At 32.1% G+C, this 22,151-nt stretch overlaps 1 protein-coding gene across 1 annotated transcript; it reads right to left on the reverse strand.

The window, feature by feature from the left end:
• Window positions 1-321: 321 nt before the first annotated feature.
• Window positions 322-20,539, reverse strand: LOC111715994 (TWiK family of potassium channels protein 7). The gene is made up of 16 exons (XM_023491403.1): window positions 20,421-20,539; window positions 20,126-20,256; window positions 19,417-19,457; window positions 19,251-19,352; window positions 18,098-18,169; window positions 16,729-16,824; window positions 14,521-14,590; window positions 13,728-13,788; window positions 13,151-13,191; window positions 10,871-10,944; window positions 7,120-7,232; window positions 5,473-5,557; window positions 4,869-4,943; window positions 3,567-3,670; window positions 2,854-2,920; window positions 322-369 (listed from the first exon to the last, which is right to left on the reverse strand). Exons 1-16 carry the CDS (start codon window positions 20,495-20,497, stop codon window positions 322-324), a joined length of 1,257 nt encoding a protein of 418 aa, XP_023347171.1. The 5' UTR covers window positions 20,498-20,539.
• Window positions 20,540-22,151: the final 1,612 nt, after the last annotated feature.

Here is a 22,151-nt window from a genome sequence, read left to right on the forward strand (position 1 = left end):
GAAATAACGGGTTTTCGACGGTTATACTTTTTTCAAGCCCTTTCTTACCGTTTGTTAACGATTTCATTTAATTAACGGCGTTAACATTAGATATTTAAGAAATATTTTACGGGGCCAGCTGCAGTTAACAAGCAGTTCAAGATTATTTTATAAATTGCTGGACACATTTTGAAAACATCATTAAAACATTAAAACATTTTAAAAAACACAAAATTCTTTCATTTAATAAATAACGGGGGGATCAGTCTAAACATATTTCAGTGTCATCTCTCATCATAGACTCAGTCTAAACATATTTCAATGTCATCTCTCATCGTAGACTCAGTCTAAACATATTCTATAAGTGTCATCTCTCATCATAGACTCAGTCTAAACATATTTCAATGTCATCTCCGAGCATGGACTCAGTCTAAACATATTTAAATGTCATCTCCGAGCTAGCTTGAAAAGTGTTAAATTCTGACAATCTCTTTCAATGTTTATTCAGCAGAAATACGCAAGTCAATTATGCTGAGGAACCACAAGTGAAAATAATCAATTTTTCATGGCACCCTGTTCAGTCTCAGTTGGAGAAAACTTTAAGGGTACCGATGTTAATCGGATATATGCCAGTCTATAAATAAAAAGTTACTCGAAATTAGTTTATCACGTCACATGAGGTCCAACACAAAATTTGGGCCCGATCGGTTCAGCCGTTTTGACGTTTATTGGATACAAACAAACAAACACCCAGACACCCACCCAAGCTTAATTTATACATCGATACGCAGTTTTCTAAAATAAACGTAGTTTATACTTGCAAAAACTTGGTTCATTGTTTAGTTAGAATATTTATTGGTAACACACTTAAAGTTAATAATACTTATGTACTTAGCCCCAGGCCGACCCATTATATTTAAAGAAACCCGGTCAGATAATGAGTCTCCTTCCTCCAAACCCGCTCATTTTCCGACAGTGCAATTATAACACAGTGTGTCCCAAAAAAGACATGATTATCTCAAAACCTTTTGATCAAAGAGTAGATAAATTTAATCTATGTAAAAAACGTTGGTTGTTCTATTACTCAGAAATTGCAGTATCATCTTACACGGGCTGGGCTAAGGAGGCCTATAGTCTTACCGACACAACATGCTATATTCTTACAAGTTTTTGACTACCATCTAACGGCCACTTGTTGTATAATACACAAATTTTTTAATTTAAAAAAAATACTCCAAGTTTAAACATAAAACATAAAATTTATGAATGTAGTCTAGTCATGTATATAAATAAAGTGTTATACAGTTTACAGGAATAATGTAAACAAACTTAGTTCTGATCAGGCTAATCCAAAGATAAGAGAGCATGCAATATGTTTATACAACAGGTTCCATTGTGTACAAATGGAGTACATGACCAATTAGCATGATTAGCAGACATATTATGATCCTTTGGATAGGAATGGGAAACACAAAACCTTCCAAATAAAGTATTTCTTTTAAAATTGTAAAACTTAACCCCTGAAATGGGTATTATATGCGACAAGTGGCGGTTAGATGGCAGTCATAACAAAAATTGTAGGAATATAGCACACTAGCTGAATATATATATATATACGAATGTCTTGTTTTTGTAGCTAGATAAATATCCATAGAGAATAGAATATATATTAGAGTGGAATTTACTAGAAAAACGTGTAAAACGGCCATTTTGTTGTACTGTTTTCATACTGTAGGTGTACTTCACATATTTATATTTGGTCTCTGGAATATCATTTTATAGAAAATATAAAATTATTGTTAAAAGAAAACCAAATTATGAAATAGGCTGGTTTCATAATTGACCAATGATCATTTCACATAGACTCTATGCCTTCCCCTTTACAAACGATGATTTTCCGTTATAACTATAAATCAAATGATGTTTTTTATTCACCTAATTCATTATAAAGTTTATTTAACAGTTTAAAAAATTCGAAATTGAAATAAATGGTCTAGGGAACATACTGTATGAATGTACTCTACTGCATATAATTTGTGAACATTTACATGATTTGTACACTTTGAACTCCCTTTCAGGCTGAAAGGGACTGATTAAATTCATACCGAGAGATTCTTTTAATTCCTCTCGATATATTCTATTCTCTATGTAAATATCACAAGAAGGGGATTGTTCATTTAGTGTACCGTCCGGTTTTGCTTTCATAGTGTCTGTATGTGTACTGTACTGTACTGCTCGCTTTAGCAGGTTCATAGTCGGCCCGGTTCTTGAAATAAACCGGACTTTCCAGTCATAGCATTTCATTTCGGTATACGAGTATAGGCCTACTTAGCACAGCTGTAAAAGCCGATTAGCAGTCTTTATTATCTAGTCTGTGGGCTAAGCTTTGTTATTATTTTTTCTTGAAACTGCAGTACACTTTATGTGTAAACAAAACCAGGGGATTTTCTGCAGTTTTTATTAGTTCTTGAAATCCTTGCATTACTCAAATATAAATTTAATGAAAAGTTTGTACTATGGGACTGTGGTTAACGTTTGGGGCGTTTGGGGTTTGGGTGTGCCATTGACAAATAATGATTTTAAACAAACTAATGAAAAATTTAATAAAGGCAAGAAGTTTGATGAAAACTGAAAAAATGTTCTTCTGTCAAATATTGGCTATTTTTATAATTTTTCTTTCAAATTCTAAGCTAATATTAATCATATCATTATGTGAATGGTAATCAAAACTAAAAAAACTAAAAAGCTTCTACTTTTCCAAAGAATAGACATAAAATGCATTCTAAAAAGGGGGCAACAATAGAAGATGGTAAGGGGGGGGTATCGAGTCGCCCCTCCATTGTGATCTATATAAACATATAAACATCACTTTACCTCAATGGTTTCTACAATTGAAACAGAATCCGGTCCTGAGAGCCCAACAAAAACTCCATTATTATCTCTAGTAATATTTTTATTAGACTATATAATAGAAATTATATATTAGATAATATATTCTCAAACTGTTATTTTCCTACAGGCATTGTCCTAAGGGCAAATTCCCAAGTTACAATTTCCTCAGTGGCAGCTTACAAAAGTTAGGTGAGACCTTCTGTAGCAAGCTGCATTGGGGGGGGGGGGGCGAGTGCTGCGGCTAGGATGAGCTAGGGGGGTCCGAGCGCTGCGGCTAAGACGACTTGGGAAGTTGCACTTGCACATTTGGAAAGTTGCCACATGGAAAGTTGCCACTTGGTAAAGTACCCTTGGGGAATTCCCGCTTGTGAAAATACCTTTGTGAAATAACCTAATATACAAATTTCAATTTCTTGGTTGAGATCTTTAAAAAAGACATAAAAAAATGAAATATTATTTAATGTTTTCATAGTAACCCGCATTCTTGGCCCCTAACCAATCCACTTTATAAAATTTACCATGTAGAGCCAATTTTTTAAGTCCACAATTACTAGTGAACAGCGTACTAATCTTAATATTAATATCAATCCATTTAAAAAAGATACCAGGAGCAATTCACTTATAAATTTTAAATTGATGATTAATCCAGTTTTTAATAAATGAAGATCAATCCCTGCTCCCTGAATATTTTGAACCTGTATAATCTCTCCCTGACAGAAACTTTGTCAATTCTGATCCGTTTACTGTTATTCAGTCCCATAGTTCTCTTCAATCTATCCGCTTTCAGCATTATATTCTCCTGAAATATCCGTCTTTAGCATTATATTCTCCTGAAATATCCGCCTTTAGCATTATATTCTCCTGAAATATCCGCCATAAGCATTATATTCTCCTGAAATATCCGCCTTTAGTATTATATTCTCCTGAAATATCCGCCTTTAGCATTATATTCCCCTGAAATATCCGCCTTTAGCATTATATTCTCCTGAAATATCCGCCTTTAGCATTATATTCTCCTGAAATATCCGCCTTTAGCATTATATTCTCTTGAAATATCCGCCTTTAGCATTATATTCTCCTGAAATAACCGCCGACAATATTATAGTCTTCTGAAATATCCACCCTCAGCATTATATTCTCCTAAGATATCCGCGTTTATCATTATATTCTTTTTAAATATTCCGCCTTAAGCCTTATATTCTCCTGAAATATCCGCCTTTAGTATTATATTCTCCTGAAATACCCACCTTTAGCCTTATATTCTCATGAAATATCCACCTTTAGCCTTATATTCTCACGAAATCTCCACCTTTTGCATTATACTCTCATGAAATATCCACCTTAAGCCTTAAATTCTCATGAAATATCTACCTTTAGCCTTATATTCTCATGAAATATCCACCTTTAGCATTATATTCTCCTGAAATATCCACCTTAAGCCTTATATTCTCATGAAATATCCGCCTTTAGCCTTATATTCTCCTGAAATATCCACCTTTAGCATTATATTCTCCTGAAATATACGCCTTTAGCATTATATTCTCCTGAAATATCTGCCTTCAGCATTATATTCTCCTGAAATATCCGCTTTCAGCATTATATTCTCCTGAAATATCCACCTTTAGCCTTATATTCTCATGAAATATCCGCCTTAAGCATTATATTCCTGACGTATCTGAATTTAGTATGTCCTGGTGCTAATGTTTAAAATAAATATTTGCAAAAGCGTCCGTTTATTGCAAATTGCAACCAAATCCCGGTTTAAACATTACAGGAAGCTGTCACTTAAAAAGACTGCAGACTGATTGCGTATTTTCAAATAATAGGTAACAATAAAGAAGAGATCAAATAATAGGTAACAATAAAGAAGAGATTGTTGTATTTCTCTCTTGAACATTTCAAAATAAATTCAGAAAATGTTTGATCCGCAAGTTTTAGAGAAACAACAAGTGAAAATAAAATGACGTAAAGATCCTCAATATATTTTGTATGTTTGCCTGAATAAGAGAGATATCCATGGATAAGAATGCCAAACCAAACATGATGTAAGATACACTGATGCACATTATAACCTAAAATATGAAATTTAAAAAAATTTCTTTTCACAAAATTCCTACTCTTTCGTTTGTTCCTTACTTTTCTCATTGACATTATCGTATCATTTATCGTAATTATCAATACATTTCAATATATAAAACTAGTTTTTATTGTTATTTTCATCATTTTAATATTTTACTAAATAAAAATATAAAAAACTTTACGACATTAAAAAAATGATCCAAATTGTTATTTTGCTTTATCTTTTTAATGATCTTTTTAGATTTTCTTTCAAAATAGTAATTATTTAAGTTTTTCTTTTATTTTAGCACTTATTTTGCTGGCGTCGCCCGTGGTGAAATTTCAAAAATTGTCCAAACCGAAAACAAACATTTTCACCGAAACTGTTAATCATGAGGGATATCCGTTGTTTCCCGGGGGGGGGGGGGGATTTTCTTCTAATATTTTCACTTATTCAAACAGTTTTTAAAGATGTATTGTTTTAATCTAAAAAATAAGTAATTTATCTTATTTTTAAAAATCATCAAAAATATTATGTTTTACCTTTCCCATGAACGAGACTTCAAAGTCCTGGAAACTTTTATCAGGAACCATATCTCCGAATCCAATAGTTGTTACAGTAATAAAACTAGAATAGTTGTTACAGTAATAAAAGTTGAATAGTTGCAACAGTAATAAAACTAGAATAGTTGTAACAGTAATAAAACTTGAATAGTTGCAACAGTAAAAAAACTAGAATAGTTGTAACAGTAATAAAACTAGAATAGTTACACCAGTAATAAAACTAGAATAGTTATAACAGTAAAAAACTATAATAGTTGTAACATTAATAAAACTAGAATAGTTGTTACAGTAATAAAACTAGAATAGTTGTAACAGTAATAGAACTAGAATAGTTTTAACAGTAATAAAACTAGAATAGTTGTAACAGTAATAAAACTAGAATAGTTGTAACAGTAATAAAACTAGAATAGTTGTAACAGTAATAAAACTAGAATAGTTGCAAAACTAGAATAGTTGCAACAGTAATAAAACTAAAAAAGTTGCAACAGTAATAAAACTAGAATAGTTGCAAAACTAGAATAGTTGCAACAGTAATAAAACTAGAATAGTTGTAACAGTAATAAAACTAGAATAGTTGTAATATTAATAAACTAGAATAGTTGTTACAGTAATAAAACTAGAATAGTTGTAACAGTAATAAAACTAGAATAGTCGTAACAGTAATAAAACTAGAATAGTTGTAACAGTAATAAAACTAGAATAGTTGTAACAGTAATAAAACTAGAATAGTTGTAACAGTAATAAAACTAGAATAGTTGNGTAATACCTAATTTCAAAAGCCATAATATTATTATGTCTGCTAGAGCTTATTTTATGAAAAGGGTAAAAGACTGTAAAGATGTGTCTTTAATGTCTCTACCGGAATTAAGGAACATTCCGGAAAATTGTACCGGAATTATAGAGCAGTTATTGTAAAGCAAAGGTTAAGTAATTTTCCTTTTAAAAAAAGAAATAATAAGGAAAAGGTTGTTTTATAAATCTAATATTTCTTTAGTGAATTTTCATACCTTTAATTCCACCATATTTTTATTTTTTATTGATATAAAAAAGTAATAATCATTAAACTTTTTTACCAAACCCTAATTTAGATTAAGCCCAAGGTGCATCGAAATGAAGGAATAAAGTCCCATTAATTTTGAATTACTATAATGTGAACAAGCTTAAATCTTTATCATTTCAAATTATTTTATCAAAGTTTTCATCACATTGCAAATATTTTTAAAAAATTTTTTCTATTGCAAAATTTTCTCTGCAATATAAAAAGCCAAATGAAAAATGAAAACGTATGATTTAATCGTTTTGAATAATATTTCTGGTTAATATATTTTGCCAGAAAGTTTTTTTTCCAAAATGTATTAGCAACACAAATCACAATATTTGACATGTCATTCTCAATGTTTTTTGAATGTCCTAGAAAAATTATTTTAAAAGTTCAAAACTAATAAAAAACTTTGGCTATCTGTACGTCTTAGGTATGTATACCAAGGGTAGGAGAAGAGATGGACACATCTCTACTTCTTAGGTATGGAAAGCCCCCCCCCCCTATATANCTCGAGATGGCTAGGGGCGGAAGATGACTTCTGCCCTCCCACACCCCCTGAATATGCAACTGTATCTAGGTCTAACCTAAAGTATGCAGCATCCATAAGGTCCCAGTCTTCTAGATAGTGGTACAGGAAGGACCCGGTGAGGAGGAGACATAATACTATCACCAGGAGGAGGACTACAGGGATCTCAATCTATAAATAGTATTGCACAGCTAGGGTTTCCAGCCAAATGGGGAAATCGTTTCGCGAAAATTTCTCTTTTTTTCGCTTGACAGATTTATGTGAATTTTTGGGAAAAACAGTAAAAAATTTCCTAATTTTTCGCGAGCGAAATCTTAGTATATATATTTTTTTCAAAAAATTCCGCATCGTTTTTGCTTCCTTCCGCAAAATTAATTTTCGTAAAAAAATGCGAAATTTCGCGAAAAAAAATGCAAATTTTTTTTTCGCTGGAAAGCCTAGATTCAGCACGTAAAACTTACAACCACAAAGTTCATTCTGTCTATATTTGAATATTTTCAGTAATATTTTGATCTCATTCAAAATCCGTTACAACGTAAGACACCTTGTACATACAGTGATAACCAGAAAAATCTGAAATAGGGAGTCGACTTTTAGACTCAAATTACGACTTCCAATAGTCCAATAAAACCGAAGCACAGTAAATGTCCAGTGTAAACAGACTCATTTCACTTTATAAGTAATTTAATAGCTATTTGCTTTGATATGGAACAACATTAAATGCACTTTATTTGATAAAAATCCACTTTAAAGTTAAACTGGATTTTTAATCAGAACCCTTAGTTAACCATGAAAGGGTGTGAATCGAATGACCATTTCAAGATCGTCAATTTGGAAAAAAAAATTTAGTATATTGATGCATGCTAATAAAAGCTGTAATGATCCGCAGAGGTGTACAATGTAGATGTAAAAACTATTTAAGATAGTAACATGTGTTACTCTCAAAATTGTCTAAAAACAAGAAATTCACTCTTTGCCAAAAATTTAGATATTCTTATTCCTATATCTTTGCAACCTAATGTTGTAAACATCGATTATTTGATCTAAAAGAATGCAAAATTTGAAATATCTATGCCTAGAACATTTAGTTGCAAGGATATATGTATTAGAAAATCATATTTGACTCAAATTATTTTAAGTACACTATTAAAATATATATATGGAGATACAAATTTGTGAATGAATCTTTATTTTTAACACTTGTTTTTTATTTTCATTTTAACACAATGTTTAAAAAAGAGCAGTGAATGTAATCTCTGGCTGTTAGTGCTGTGTTGTATCTTCTGTTTAACTGATCATACATCTGTCTTCTGTTCTTCTTTTGTAGATCTACACATTCTAATCCCATGTTGACAAGAGAAACATTATTCCTGGTTTTGTTTCTCCCAAATATTTTGCAGGATTGCCCAGAGCTGCAGCTCTCTTTTTAGCAATTTTATTTTTTCATATTCATTAATTTGATATCTTTGCGCCAGAAATACCAAATTAAGTATAATAGAAATTCACTGTTTGTGATCCATGGCGAGGTTTCAAATTTCTCTGCAAAGGTTTATTGTGGAATGCTTGCTGATTGCTGATGCAGCTATTTGATCCAAATTGTTCATATTTATTACATAAATTCTTAAAGGGTTGGCGAAAAAGTCACTGCTGAGCGAGGTTTGGAAATGTTTCGGATCTATTGCCAGAATTCCACCATTTTTATGACAAATGGGAAGTTAGGTTAGGTAAGGAGTGGATATTTTCAACAAACGAACTCTTGATTCTTGTTAGATTCATATCTGACAGATACTTGTAAATGGAACTGACATCTTGATGCTTACCCATAGAACCAGATTCTATCGAAAGAATTTACTTCTCTCCAAAGAGTTAAGGGGGGTATCAACATTCCAGTAGTTATCAAATCAAGCACCAATAAAAGACCGAAATAGTGAAACATTTCTATTGAACATTCAAAGTGAAACAAATAAAACGTTCTGGATTTTTTTCTTCCGAAAACCGGAAATTTCCGGAAAATTGTACCGGAATTAAGGAACATTCCGGAAAATTGTACCCAAAAATTCCGGTTTACGGAAAAATCGTTAAGGTTCCGAAAAAAACCAGTAAGTAATACTATCTACATAGTAATAGAATGTGCGCCTGGTTTAGCTGTAGAGTTAAAGTTATACTACTGTGAATTATCATGAAATATAAATCCTGATTATTTGATTTTGTTACCAAGCCAAAAGGTTATTAAAAATCACTTTTAAATAGGTCTGTATACAGAATAGTATACATTACGTAATTGCCGTGTCTCATGTTCATTGAACTATCTTAAGTCTTAACTTAAGTATACAAGTCCTCTTCCTATTCCAGAGTTTTCTGGTTCACACTCTATATGCTTTGTTCGTCTGTTTGTTTGTCCGTTTGTATCCAATAAACGTCAAAATAATTGAACCGACCGAGCCCATTTTTGAGGCAACTCATATTGCCCAAGGGAAGGTTTAAAACTGGTTAAAACATTAATGCGGGAAGAAAAGTCGAAATTTATTACTTTTTAACTCATAAATTTAAAGCCTACTCAGGGGCGGATCCAGCTTTTAAAAAAGGGGGGGTCAAAGTCTGAATAATATAGGGTATAGTACAGAGCGAAATGTAGTTAGCGAGGGGGGGTGGAGGGAGGCGTGGCCCCCGCAAATTTTTAAAAAGAAATAAGCATTAAAAGTGAGTATTTTAAGTGCTCAAAACAGAAAATTACTCTTATAGTATGTAAAAATATTTCTACCTTAGAGCTGCACTTACAATTTTTTTCACTCAGATATATTACTCTATAAAAAATATATTTCCATTTCCATTGGCATTACATAATTTCTTATTACAATTTTACATATTGTTTAGATTTAGATATTAACTGCAAATGGTTCAGGGTGTTTTTTCATGTGACTAATTAAGTTACAAGGAAGCGATTTCAAGATTGTAGATTTTAAATCTGTTCTTAACTCCTATTCTTTGTGGTTAGCCATGTAAACCTGTCAACTTTGTTGTGCATTTTAAAATTATTTTTTTTGTTAAAAAATGAAGATGAAGAAAATGAACCGTGAATATATTTAATTAAATTTTACTGGTATTTTTGTCTATAAAAGCTTTTAACACTTTTGTGGGTTTTACGGTTTCTAAGACGTCTCTATGTATGTTCATTGAGGCCAGACCATTAAATCTGTCATAGTTCATGCTAGCTTTTTGTTAAAGCATCGTCGACCCCTTGAACCCCATGGATCCGCGTCTGAGTCTAGTTTTTATAAACTCTTATTTATATGGTTCATTTCATCCTATCCTGATCAAATACGGAGGGGGGAGGGGCAAGGGGGGGGTCTAGCCTATTCGATGACCCTCTTGAAAAATAAAAACTAATTTGTCAAAAAATACTGTGGGGAAAGTGAAAACTGTAACTGTAAAATAGACATGATGAACTATATAGTAAAATATTTGTGAATATATAATTATAGAACTAAATGCGTATTTAATATATATTAACAAATAAGTTTTAACTTTTAATGTTTTAACATTGCAATTTCTATGTATACCATGTGTGTTAAAATTTCCGGTTTACAAAATGGAAACTGAAAATTTTACGGTTTCCATTCTGTAAACCGGAAAAATTTTCGGATTAGGTCACGTAAATCGTAAATATTCCGGTTTCCATTTGATCAGGGAATTCCGGTTTACGCAACAAATACCGAATCATTCCAAAACGGAAATTTAGTTCCGGAAAAATGGAAACCATAGGGATATCAGGATAGTGTGAATAAATGTTTATAATAATAATAATATACCTCTGAAGTTGGCATATACTCCTCTTCTCCAACTATATCATGAATCAGCTTCTTAGCTTTACGAGAGCTCTGCCCTAAACACCAGAGATATATTTAGTCCCAAATGTGGGCTTGATAAGTATTGTACAACAATAATTCTGAGATGAGATTTTAAAAGCTTAAACCCGAGTAAAACCCAAACTCGGGCTTAGATAGAACCCACGTCAGGATTGGTTCGGATTCGACCAATGAGAGACTGTTTTGCAAGCTTTCTCTCTGTAGCAGACAGAATGCAGTCAGATCAGCTCTGACAAGGAGATGTAAATTTCGAAAATCAAAAGTTTATGTAGATACATTATTTTCATAGTATGTTTATTATATATAATTAATAAAATTTGACACCACAAATAATTCCCGAGATTTTATATGTACAAATTTAAAAGATTTTACGAAATTTACGATCATCAGCTGCTGAAGACTCGAGCCTTAAAGAGAGAAAAAACCAAGATGGTTGGTTCTTACTAAACTCAAGGCCATCCAAAACCTGGGTCTTGACTTGAGCTTTACTTGGGTCTGAGCAGACGCAAAGACCGGGTTTTATTTGGGTTTAAGCTTTTAAAATCTCATCTCAGGTTTAAAGGAATTAATTCTTTGCCACAAACTATGATTTTCATGAATCCCTTTATCTGTGTAAACCAAGATGTCGTAAACCATAAATTTTTCAAACTTTGAATTCTGTGAGATAAAATGTTTGAAATTTAGATATTAAAGGTTTACACCACCCGGTTGCAAAGATTTTCTGATTAGAAAATGTGAGTTTGATTATGAGGTAAGAATTAGTAAAAAATAAATGCTAAAAACAAGACCAGGATGGTGCCATAGTGAAATCCATTATCGTTCAGTGCGCCACAAGTGCACACTGTGCAATGTGCATGAACGCTTATAGAAGACATTTTTGTTTGAAATTATCAACAACGCGCATGTATGAAATTTTTGCAATATCTAAAGTTCAAGGTCTTTAATGTTGGGGTTTCAACCATTTGGGAGGGGATTCGAAATAATGCGATAAAAACTTATTTAATTCGTAAAAAGCCTGTACTCATTTTTATTGTATTATTATTTTGGATATTTAACAGGCATTTTTTATTATCAAGGAATTGAGTCTTTGCCACTAACTCTGATTTTCTAACTTCTATATCTTTGCCATTAAACGTCGTAGACCTTTGATATTTCAAAATATTAATTCTGCTTGAAATATTTAAGATTTCCTTTTGCAATTACTGAAATTACAAATTTCTAAACCAAGTTAAGAATATTCCCGTTGTTCTACCAAGTTTCCCAATCAAATTTGAATCATATCTCGTGGAGGGGTTTACGAGATATGCTTTGACAAATTACAAACAGACAAACAGAGTTTACTACAGGGTGTCCCAAAAAACATGGGAATTCAGTGACGAATTTGATATCGTCTTTGTTATGAATTAGCATTGTAATACCTAATTTCAAAAGCCATAATATTATTATGTCTGCTAGAGCTTATTTTATGAAAAGGGTAAAAGACTGTAAAGATGTGTCTTTAATGTCTCCGCAAGATGAACAGTGAAGACAGACAAGTTTACTCTGTTTGTATACTGCAATTTTCTTGTTTTACTAAGTACAACTGTATGCCGTCAAAGCATAAACAAACAAAATGTAAACATAGCAGACGAAACTCTTACAGATTATAGCTTTCTCAGTAGGCATCACTACACTAAATCAAAGAATTATTTGAAAAGACGATATCGAATTCGTCACTGAATTCCCATGTTTTTTGGGACACCCTGTACTTCTAAATATGTATTTGCTTGTCTGGGTATCTGTCTGTTTGTGTGTGTCCAATAAACATAAAACTACCAAACCGATCGGGCCCAAATTTTGTTCAGAGTAAAAACAACTTCCATGTAACCCTGCACGTCTCCAAGTTCAGACCGGACCGGACTGATGATTAATGTGATTATGATTAATTAATTTGTGAGTTCCTACTTGAGATTGATTGATTTATTGAAAGTATAATATGTATATATATTTATGTTTATGTATATACTATATTGAGAACCCAGCCTGCTCAGAATACTCAGACTTACTCCCGTCGTTTACCCGCGCTTGGTTGTAAAATACGATTTTAATTATGTTTCCCTGTAAAAGTGGAGAAAATTTTAGGCAAATCGGTCAAGGGGTTCCTAAGTTATGATCGGACATACAAACGAACAAGTACACAAACAGAGATTACAACTTAATACATATATAGATTGAAGAACTAACCTGGGGGCCTCTCTGAAACTAATCGCCTAGCACGGCACCACCTGTAAACACAAATTACACATTAAAAGGACTGTGGACTTAATTTAAAGTGATTTATAACAGCAGTCCCGGTGCTGTGCCGGTACAAAAAGTGGGTAGCGTACAATTTCAAATATGCCGGAGTTTAGAGAACTTCAAACAATAACAGTTCACAAGATGCGGCGGACTAATTGTTTATAGTTTGTTACGTTCTGAAAGATAACATTTATATTAATGAACTTACGCTTTTTCATACTCGATGAGAGAGTTTTTCTATTTATTATGAAAGTAAAATTTAAAGTAAAAGGGAAAAGCCTCTGGAAACTAAATGATTTCAACCACAATGTTTAAATGATTACCAGTTGAATTTTTTTCCGTATTAGAACCAAATATAGATTTAATAATAATATGTTAGATAAATGTAGTGAACTTTTTTGTCAAGATGATAAAAGAAATTCAAAACCAGTAAGTTGGCTCTAATACATTGTATAACACTCTGACATTTAACCTTTCCTTTTGAATAATTTCAGTGTCCGTTGATTAATTGATTTAAACTCGCCTGCAGCAAAGACGACTATATCCCAATTTTAAGAGTTCTGCCATAACGGCACCAATATTTCCTAAATAAATCAATATAAAAATCTAGAAATACAATTTTTTATGCATTCCAAAACAATTGATTAAACTGAATTGGAAATTGTGCCAATCAATAACAATTGCGCAATATTGTCAAGGAATTACATGATTTAAATTTGGCCTAATTTGTGATAAGCTGTTTATTTAATTTATTTATGATGTAAAAAAAGAACTATATCTATAATAATAATATTTTGCTTAAGAAAAATTTCTAAAAGAAGGTTTAATAATTGGTATGCAGTAACATAATAAAACAGGAAGAACATCATTGCACGACGGAATGTTTTTTTTCTTTATTAATGCTAATTTAGAGCTATCATAAAAATGTTAAGCAAATTTTACTTTTTAAATGGTCCCAAGACTACAAAACATCCAAAGCGAAGGCCCTATTGGTCGAGGAAACACATGCATTAATTATGTAAATTTTTATAAGTAGTTGTACAAGTTGTAGACAAGATTCATTAACCCCAGTTGAGGGGTCCGTGTATAGAACTGAAAAAAACTTAAATACCACTTAAAATTGTTTTGGGAAAAATTATCGCCAAAATCCGCGAAATTAATCTTAATAGAAACCCTTCGTACTATTGTAAAGCTGTAGTTTTTCGTCCCAAGGACCAAGGAATATAAATAAACTTAAAACATCTCACTGTTAATTAAGGGAATCATTGGTCGATATAATTTTGGTTAAAGGTGGTAAACATTATAAGTTGTTTTACCTAAAAACACAAAAAGCAAAGGCATTCCAATCATAGTGTAAGGGATAGTTAGAAGTTTACCGAAAAAAGTCTGAAATAAGAAAAAAATGTATTAACCTTTTTGTCGGTCAAGCTTTAAACATTATATGATAATACAGTTAGGGATGTTAACGTTTTCATTTTTCAGAAAAACGATCGTTTCGTTATGATAACTACGACGAAAAAACGAAAACGAAACGATCGTTTTTAAAAACGATCGTTTTTTTAAAAAGTTCGGTTTTTAAAAATTGTCCTTTTTTTAATACGCTCGTTTTTAAAAACGATCGTTTTTATAAAATTCGTCGTTTCGTTAACGATCGTTAACAACGACCCTTCGTTAACGATCGTTAACGACAACCCTTCATTAACTATCGTAAACGACGACCCCTTCTTTAACGATCGTTAACGAAGAGAGGAAACCGACCTGAAGGGCATCTGTACTTATCATTGAGTAGTTTTTCAGAAAATATCAAGGAGTTTTAACTCCCCCACAACTGTTAAACTTCATGTAAGACGACATTCAATAAAGTTGCATGTTATTTTTTTTTCAAAAACAACCGTTTTGATAAAGTTCGTCGTTTCGCTAACGATCGTTTTTTTTTAAACAATCGTATAAAAAACGGTCGCAAATCGTTTTAATAAAAACGATCATTTTCAAAAACGATCGCTATTCGTTTTCTAAAAGTTCAAAACGATCGTTTTTTTTCCGAAAACGAAACGATCGTTTTTGAAAACGAAACAAAAAACGATCGTTTAACGATCGTTTAGAAAAACGATTAACAACCCTAAATACAGGATTTAATTTTGTTTCTGTGCTTTAGTGAAATGTTATTTTATATCTTTCATATTTTCAAATAATGTTGGACATTTTGTAAAAGGTATCATAGTAATCAACAATTGCCCTAACAAGACATCTGTTGCCCAAACTAAAAGTAATTAATCCTTAAAACAGATGATTCTGTCATTCATCAAGAACAGTTATTGTCGAGATATCTAAGAGAAATTAACTCTATTCTGGGGGGGGATCCCAGGGACCCCCCTGACGTTTTGTTTGAGATAAATCAGAAAGTGTTGGTCTGAGGCTGTTCAAATTTTTTGACTTTTCTAACTAACACATGCCCCTCACTTTAGGGTTTAAGCGGGGCTTTTTTACCAACTGACTGAGTCCTAAGGCATACTGCCATAGAGAATAGAATATATAGAGAGGAATTTACTGGAAAAAAGTGTAAAACGGCCATTTTGTTGTACTGTTTCCATACTGGAGGTGTACTTCACATATTTGTGCTATATAACCTGTTGGGCCCTGGAATATCATTTTATAGAAAATCTAAAATTATTGTTAAAAGAAAACCAAATTATGATATAGGCTGGTTTCATAATTGACCAATGATCATTTCACATAGACTCTATGCCTTCCACTTTACAAACGATGATTTTGCATATAATTTGTGAACATTTACATGATTTGTACACTTTGAACTCCCTTTCAGGCTGAAAGGGACTGAAAAAATTCATACCGAGAGATTCTTTTAATTCCTCTCTATATATTCTATTCTCTATGCATACTGCTGAATGCCTTATTTTACCTTTACCCAACTAAAACTATATTTAGACCTACTTTCGATCATTGAATTTCGACTTTTTATAGCTCTTTGGAAAGCCTCGACCAAAAGAAACCAGATTATACAATTTTTGCGAAAAAATGTTGCATGAAATTTTTGCACAGATGCCTTATAGAGAATTTGCACATTTTTAGTTTTTCTTAAATACAAACTTAGTATTTGAAAATTTGCAAATATTTTTGGATATTTGAATGAACCCGTGGCCATGTTTTTTAAAAATGAATAAATTATCATATTTTGTGCAATTTATGTTTTTACACATTTTTTTTTATAATAACTTGACATTGCAATAAATATTTGAAATTTTCCAAATTTGCTAATTTTGTGGCATATTATTAAAGTAGAGCCTAAGGGCTTTCCAAAAATGTATAAAGTTTTATAGATTTGTATCACAATGAGGAATTAGAGGGGTGGTCCCTGGGACCTCCCCCAGACTATTTTGGGTAAACCAAGCGTCAGCCTGAATAGCTGGTAAATCTGTTGAATATATGTATGTGCTGTCTAAAGGGATTAACGATATAAAAGTTCCCACCACTGGTGTTTTTACATAAATAGTATTAATAGATACCTTAGGGGTGATATTTCCATATCCAATAGTTGTCATTACAGAGATCGTGAAAACCAGAGTTTTTGGAATAGTCCAGTCATATTCCCAACCCTCAACCTTCACATAGGACAGTAATATCTCAGGTAAATATTGATGCAGGGTTGACACGTCCTGGCGTCTGAATAGTTCATACCATGATGCCACCACATTCATGCAAAATAGCACATTGGGTATATTTGCATTTCCATAATTACTGAGACCATGTTCTAACCAATGGACAGTCTAGGGTTTCCCTTTAGATGAATTAAAATTGATAAGCGAAAATTGCGCTTTTAGGCATTTCATTCGCTCGCAAAAAATGCGAAACTGTTTGTGTTTTTTTTTCTGTGAAATTTAGCTTCAAGCTGTTTCGCGAAAAAAATGCAAAATTTTCGTGAAAAAATGCGATAAAAATAATTATTCGAAAATTTCGCTAAAAAAAGTAAAAAATATGCAAAAAAAACCCCCCAAAAGTTTTTTCGTAAAAATACTATTTCTATTTCAAAGATTTGGCTGGCTCATGGCTAGCTGTGTTTGGGTGAACTTACATGGACGAACAGAAACTCAGAAAGATATCAAATTCTTTGCATCAAACATATATTGAAGTAAAGGAATTTATTAATTTCACAAGTTTTTCGCTCAATTAATTGTTGTGGTTAGAATACTTTTTTTGCAAAAATTTTGCATTTTATTGCTGAAAACGTATACACCCCCAAAGTAGGAGTTTGCGCTCAAACTCAGGAATTACAGATCTTTAAAAAGTTTGATATGTCTCAAATGAATCCGAAAGAAGTTTTCCACAACACTGCATACTCAGTTCAACTACAGTGAAACCCTTTATAATGAATACATCGAAAGAATTCATCAAATGTCGTATTCTTAACTTTCTGATAATGGAATGTTGCAGATATTTAGTTTTTTAATTAAATGATTATACGGAACTCTTTAAAACTGTTCCCGCATATTCATGGCTATTTATTTATTTTCGCAAATACTGAAATTTACGTAATATAGTATAAAACTCATTGAAAAATTGTCTAGACGACATTTGATAAATTCTTCCGAAGTATTCATTATTAAGGGTTTCACTGTACCTTACATTATAGCCGGTCACTCCCTTTAACTCGACTTTCTGTTTGCTGGGATGTCACGTAAGATTAAGGTCTTTTATTATTATCTTAAAGAGCTATTGAGATTAACGAAAGTGCTGTGAATTCCTAATATGTAACAATAGGATAAATTTGTCTTTCTTATATTTATGCAAAAAATTAAAACTAAAGGAGCTACGAAATCACAAAGTTGCAGCACAAACGTTGCATAAATTTTACTGTTTACTTCTTGAGATGCTAACCTGCCCATCATAATTGTTTTTGTCTAAAGCCTCTAAAATCTTTTCGATGTAAAGATTCACATCTGATTCTGCCTAGACAAATTATTATTCTTTTTAAAAAAAAACGTTATTTTTTTGGCAGTAAAATAGTCATAACAAAATAATCATGATCAAAAAAGTTTTAATGTTGTAAAGTTAAGTTTTATAATTTTAACTCCGTCGTACGTACAGGGGTGTCCCACGAAACATGACAGTTGATGAATAGTTTAGAATGTTGTCTTCCTGGATTAGATTTGAAAATTTTTTGCAGTTTAGTTCGGAAGAAAATATAATGTTTAGTATTATTCTCTTTGGTATTAAACAACTTAACAAATTATGGAAGAAGACATTTTAAGATATTCAGCAACTGTCATGTTGTGTGGGACACCCTTTATAACAGGTTAACATTTTTGGATTTTATCAGAGCCCGTTCTTTATCAAACTAATGCATCCGTTTTAAAGAAACTTTCTACCTATATATCTATCTATCTATGTATCTATTGATATAAAACTGTTTCTAAGTTATAACAAAACTCATATATATGAGATTTGGTATACAAGTCAAACTTTAAACAGACCATATTCAGAAAATGCGCAATCAATCTGAACATCAAAATAACCAGAGGAGCCTAAAACTTTTAGGAACGCTCCTATTCTAATATGAATATAATACTTATTCATTTTTAATAATTATAATTGATAATATAATTGTCATGACTGTATCACGTGACCAGTGGCAGTGCAGTATCTGGTCACGGGGCTCTGTCGGCCATATGAGTTTTTGTATAACTTTGACACAGTTTTATATAAATTTCTTTAGACAAGGACATCAGATAGAACTAATATTGGTCGCAATCAACTCGTAAAATGTCTAGGCTTCAGCCTATGCCCCCTTTTGTTTTACGTTAACAGTCTATTTTGATTTACTTTGGGCAGACTTTGGGGGACGATTGTTTCACTGATAGATGTCTCCAACTCTAATTATCTATCAATCATATAAGAAACTTACATGAGACATCTAGGGGCCATACTATCGTTCCTCCGAGAACTGACAATGTTAATACGTAAGTAAGAGTAAGAAGGTCATCTGACAGAACAAAGAAAAAAATAAAGCTTGTAATATTTATAAACTTACCCGCTCTAGAAACTTCTCTTTTGTAAACCGTCTTTCTGGGTTTTTATGCCACATCAGACCCCAGAAAACATCAGCTAAAAAGTTGGCTGTATCGTTCAAATCCTAAAGAAATAGTTAGAAAACCCCAGGTCTAAACTTTTTAATTTATAATTTGATTAATCCCTACCCTTGCAACATTTTGCTTCTCAATATATGCCAGTTCCTCTCCTGAAACATTTCTGTTGAAATAATTGCAATATAAAATAACAAAATTCTGTTAAATATAAACGCGAAATTACACGAAATGAAAATTATTTCGCGTAACTGCACGTAATTTCGCGTAAGTTAATAATTGATTACGTTGGAAACCCTAGACTAGACTAAAAGGGAATGAAAGATTTAATTTCATCCAATTAAAGAGTTAGATGCTCGATTCACAACAGCACTTTTAATCCCAAATAGGCTGGAGGGAGGGAGGGGGGCGGTTTTATTTTCACCCTTGCACTCAGTAAAATTTTTGACACTATCATATTTGTTGACTTTTAATGAATATTAAAAGGTTTTTTGGTAAAAAACTTTTGTTTTTAATTTGCTTAGAGTACAGAGCGGTAAAAAGTTCGGTCCGTGTTAAAAAAAATAAAAGCTACAGATCTAAGAACTACATTTTTGAAAAGCCCTTGAAAAATGGATGTAGAAACATGTGACACATTTTAATATTTGTCAAAAACAAAAAATTTGGGGCCTTTTTTTAACCTTCCTAGCACCCAAACTATTAAAGTTCTAATTTTTTCCAATGATATGGCATTGAAAAATTAGGCTATGAACATGCATGGCGACCCTATACCTTCACTCTAACAATCTAAAAATCTAAACAATCTAACTCTTAGATTACACACCTGGAAGTTCTAGAGAAATCCACAAAAGAGCTCCAAAGTATGCATAGCAAATGCAAAGGAAAAGCAGGCCAACATTGGAAAACAAAAAGGAGAAAATTTCAGCCAGGATATCGAATGCTTTCCTCTTTTTTCTAAATAAAATTATCTGAATCTTATCCCGGTTGGACTATTTTTGTTCAAAATAGGGGTCAAAATTTTATATATTTATTATATGATACAAATATATCATTGTCCAAAATATATGATTTTCAAATCATAAAGATTTTTTATGAAATTAATGAAAGTTTTTTTTTACCGAATAAGAGTTCGCATTACTCCATCATCCTCATTGTGTGCTACCGCTGCTTTTCCTTTTTTAACCATCGGCGCCATTTTGTCAGCTGTTGAATTGTCTCTGGAAACAAAAATAAACAAAGTTTATATTTTTCCAAGGTTTAATGCAAGGAAAGTTAATTGTAGTTGCGTATATTCTGAAACCAGTTCTCTCTGGGCGGAATTTGTAAACAAGAATAGAAGCATCGGTGTTCGTTTAGTAGCCGAGGAGGTTAAAAGCATTAAATTTTAATAATTTACATAATATAATGACCAAAATATTTCATTGATTTTTTATGTGAAAAATCGTTTCCATGTCAGGCTTCGACATGGCCGTCTTGTGTTTACATTAGTCGCAAATTAGTTTACAGTTAATGTATTAAGGTAAACTATTTTTAAAATACATGTGCACACACATGCAGTACTGATCGAACAAATACTGTTGTTTTATGTTTATTTATTTTTTATTACTACTTGAAGGGCCCGGCGTTGCCCGTGGAAAAAAAGAAAAAAAATTCAATAAAGATTTTCAAAAATTTATTTTAGCCTAAAATACCCCCCGGCCCAAATATATGAATGTCTTGTTTTATTATATAGATAGGGTGTCAACAAATGCCGAGCTAAATTCAAAAAATGTTGCACGTAGCTTTTGAAAAACAAGCAAAAACAAACCAGTCTAAATTTAGCATTTTTCGAAAAAGGGTCATTTTTGAATGTTTTCCCACCATTTCTCAATCGGTTTTTCAAATTTTTCAAAAAGTTCCAAATTCCAATGGATTTCAAGCTCCTGGACAATTTCTATTAAAAAAATTAAGAAAAAATTATTTTTCAGCAATGTAGGGTTTTTTTTAAACTTTAGCAGCGATTGTATACTGTGATTCTCAAGCCGGCCTAGATCAAGTTCTAAGCTCATTTCGTCTTCACCATACCGTTTCCAAGGAGGAGGACGTACCTACAAGTTTCCAAGGGGAGACAACTCCCCCCTTCCCCCCCCCTTTAGTCGCCACTGGTTGTTAATATTAGGAGGTAGACCAAGACATATATATATGATAGTTTTTGTTAGATTTCAAGATCATATTCCTAACTCTAAATTTTAATGGGTTGTTCCGACCCCTGTATATGTTCCAACCCCTGTATATGTTCCGACCCCTGTATATGTTCCGACCCCTGTATATGTTCCGACCCCTGTATATGTTAGTAAACAGTCAAACATTCTACCCTCCCCTCAACGCTCCAAACAGTAAAAGTTAAAAAAAAAAACCAATTAACCTCTAAATTCTAATTGAAATTAAAATATTTATAAAAGAGCATATTTGAAGATTTGGTACTTCAAGTCGTCCTGTATCCTGTTTCCTGCATTCTGTATTAATTATTATGTATCCTGTATCCTGCATCATGTCTATATATTAATTGGTCTATTTATCGTGTATCCTTGATCCAGTCTAGTGTCTATATATTAACTGGTCTATTGTATCGTGTATCCTGTATATTGTCTACTGTCTATATATTAACTGGTCTATTGTATCGTGTATCCTGTATATTGTCTACTGTCTATATATTAACTGGTCCATTGTATCGTGTATCCTGTATATTGTCTACTGTCTATATATTAACTGGTCCATTGTATCGTGTATCCTGTATAATGTCTACTGTCTATATATTAACTGGTCTATTGTATCGTGTATCCTGTATATTGTCTACTGTCTATATATTA

Source organism: Eurytemora carolleeae, unplaced genomic scaffold (genome assembly GCF_000591075.1).
Source record: "Eurytemora carolleeae unplaced genomic scaffold, Eaff_2.0 scaffold1505, whole genome shotgun sequence".
Lineage (NCBI taxonomy): Eukaryota > Metazoa > Arthropoda > Copepoda > Calanoida > Temoridae > Eurytemora > Eurytemora carolleeae.

Bases quoted from the DNA above. Each gene is read 5' to 3' on its own strand.
- LOC111715994 (XM_023491403.1), bottom strand. From the start codon at position 20,497: ATGGCGCCGATGGTTAAAAAAGGAAAAGCAGCGGTAGCACACAATGAG. The intron at 19,353-19,416 runs GTAGGGATTAAT...CTATTTCTTTAG, and splicing joins AGAAGCAAAATGTTGCAAGG to GATTTGAACGATACAGCCAA. The intron at 3,671-4,868 runs GCAAACATACAA...CGGATATTTCAG, and splicing joins TGGATATCTCTCTTATTCAG to GAGAATATAATGCTGAAAGC.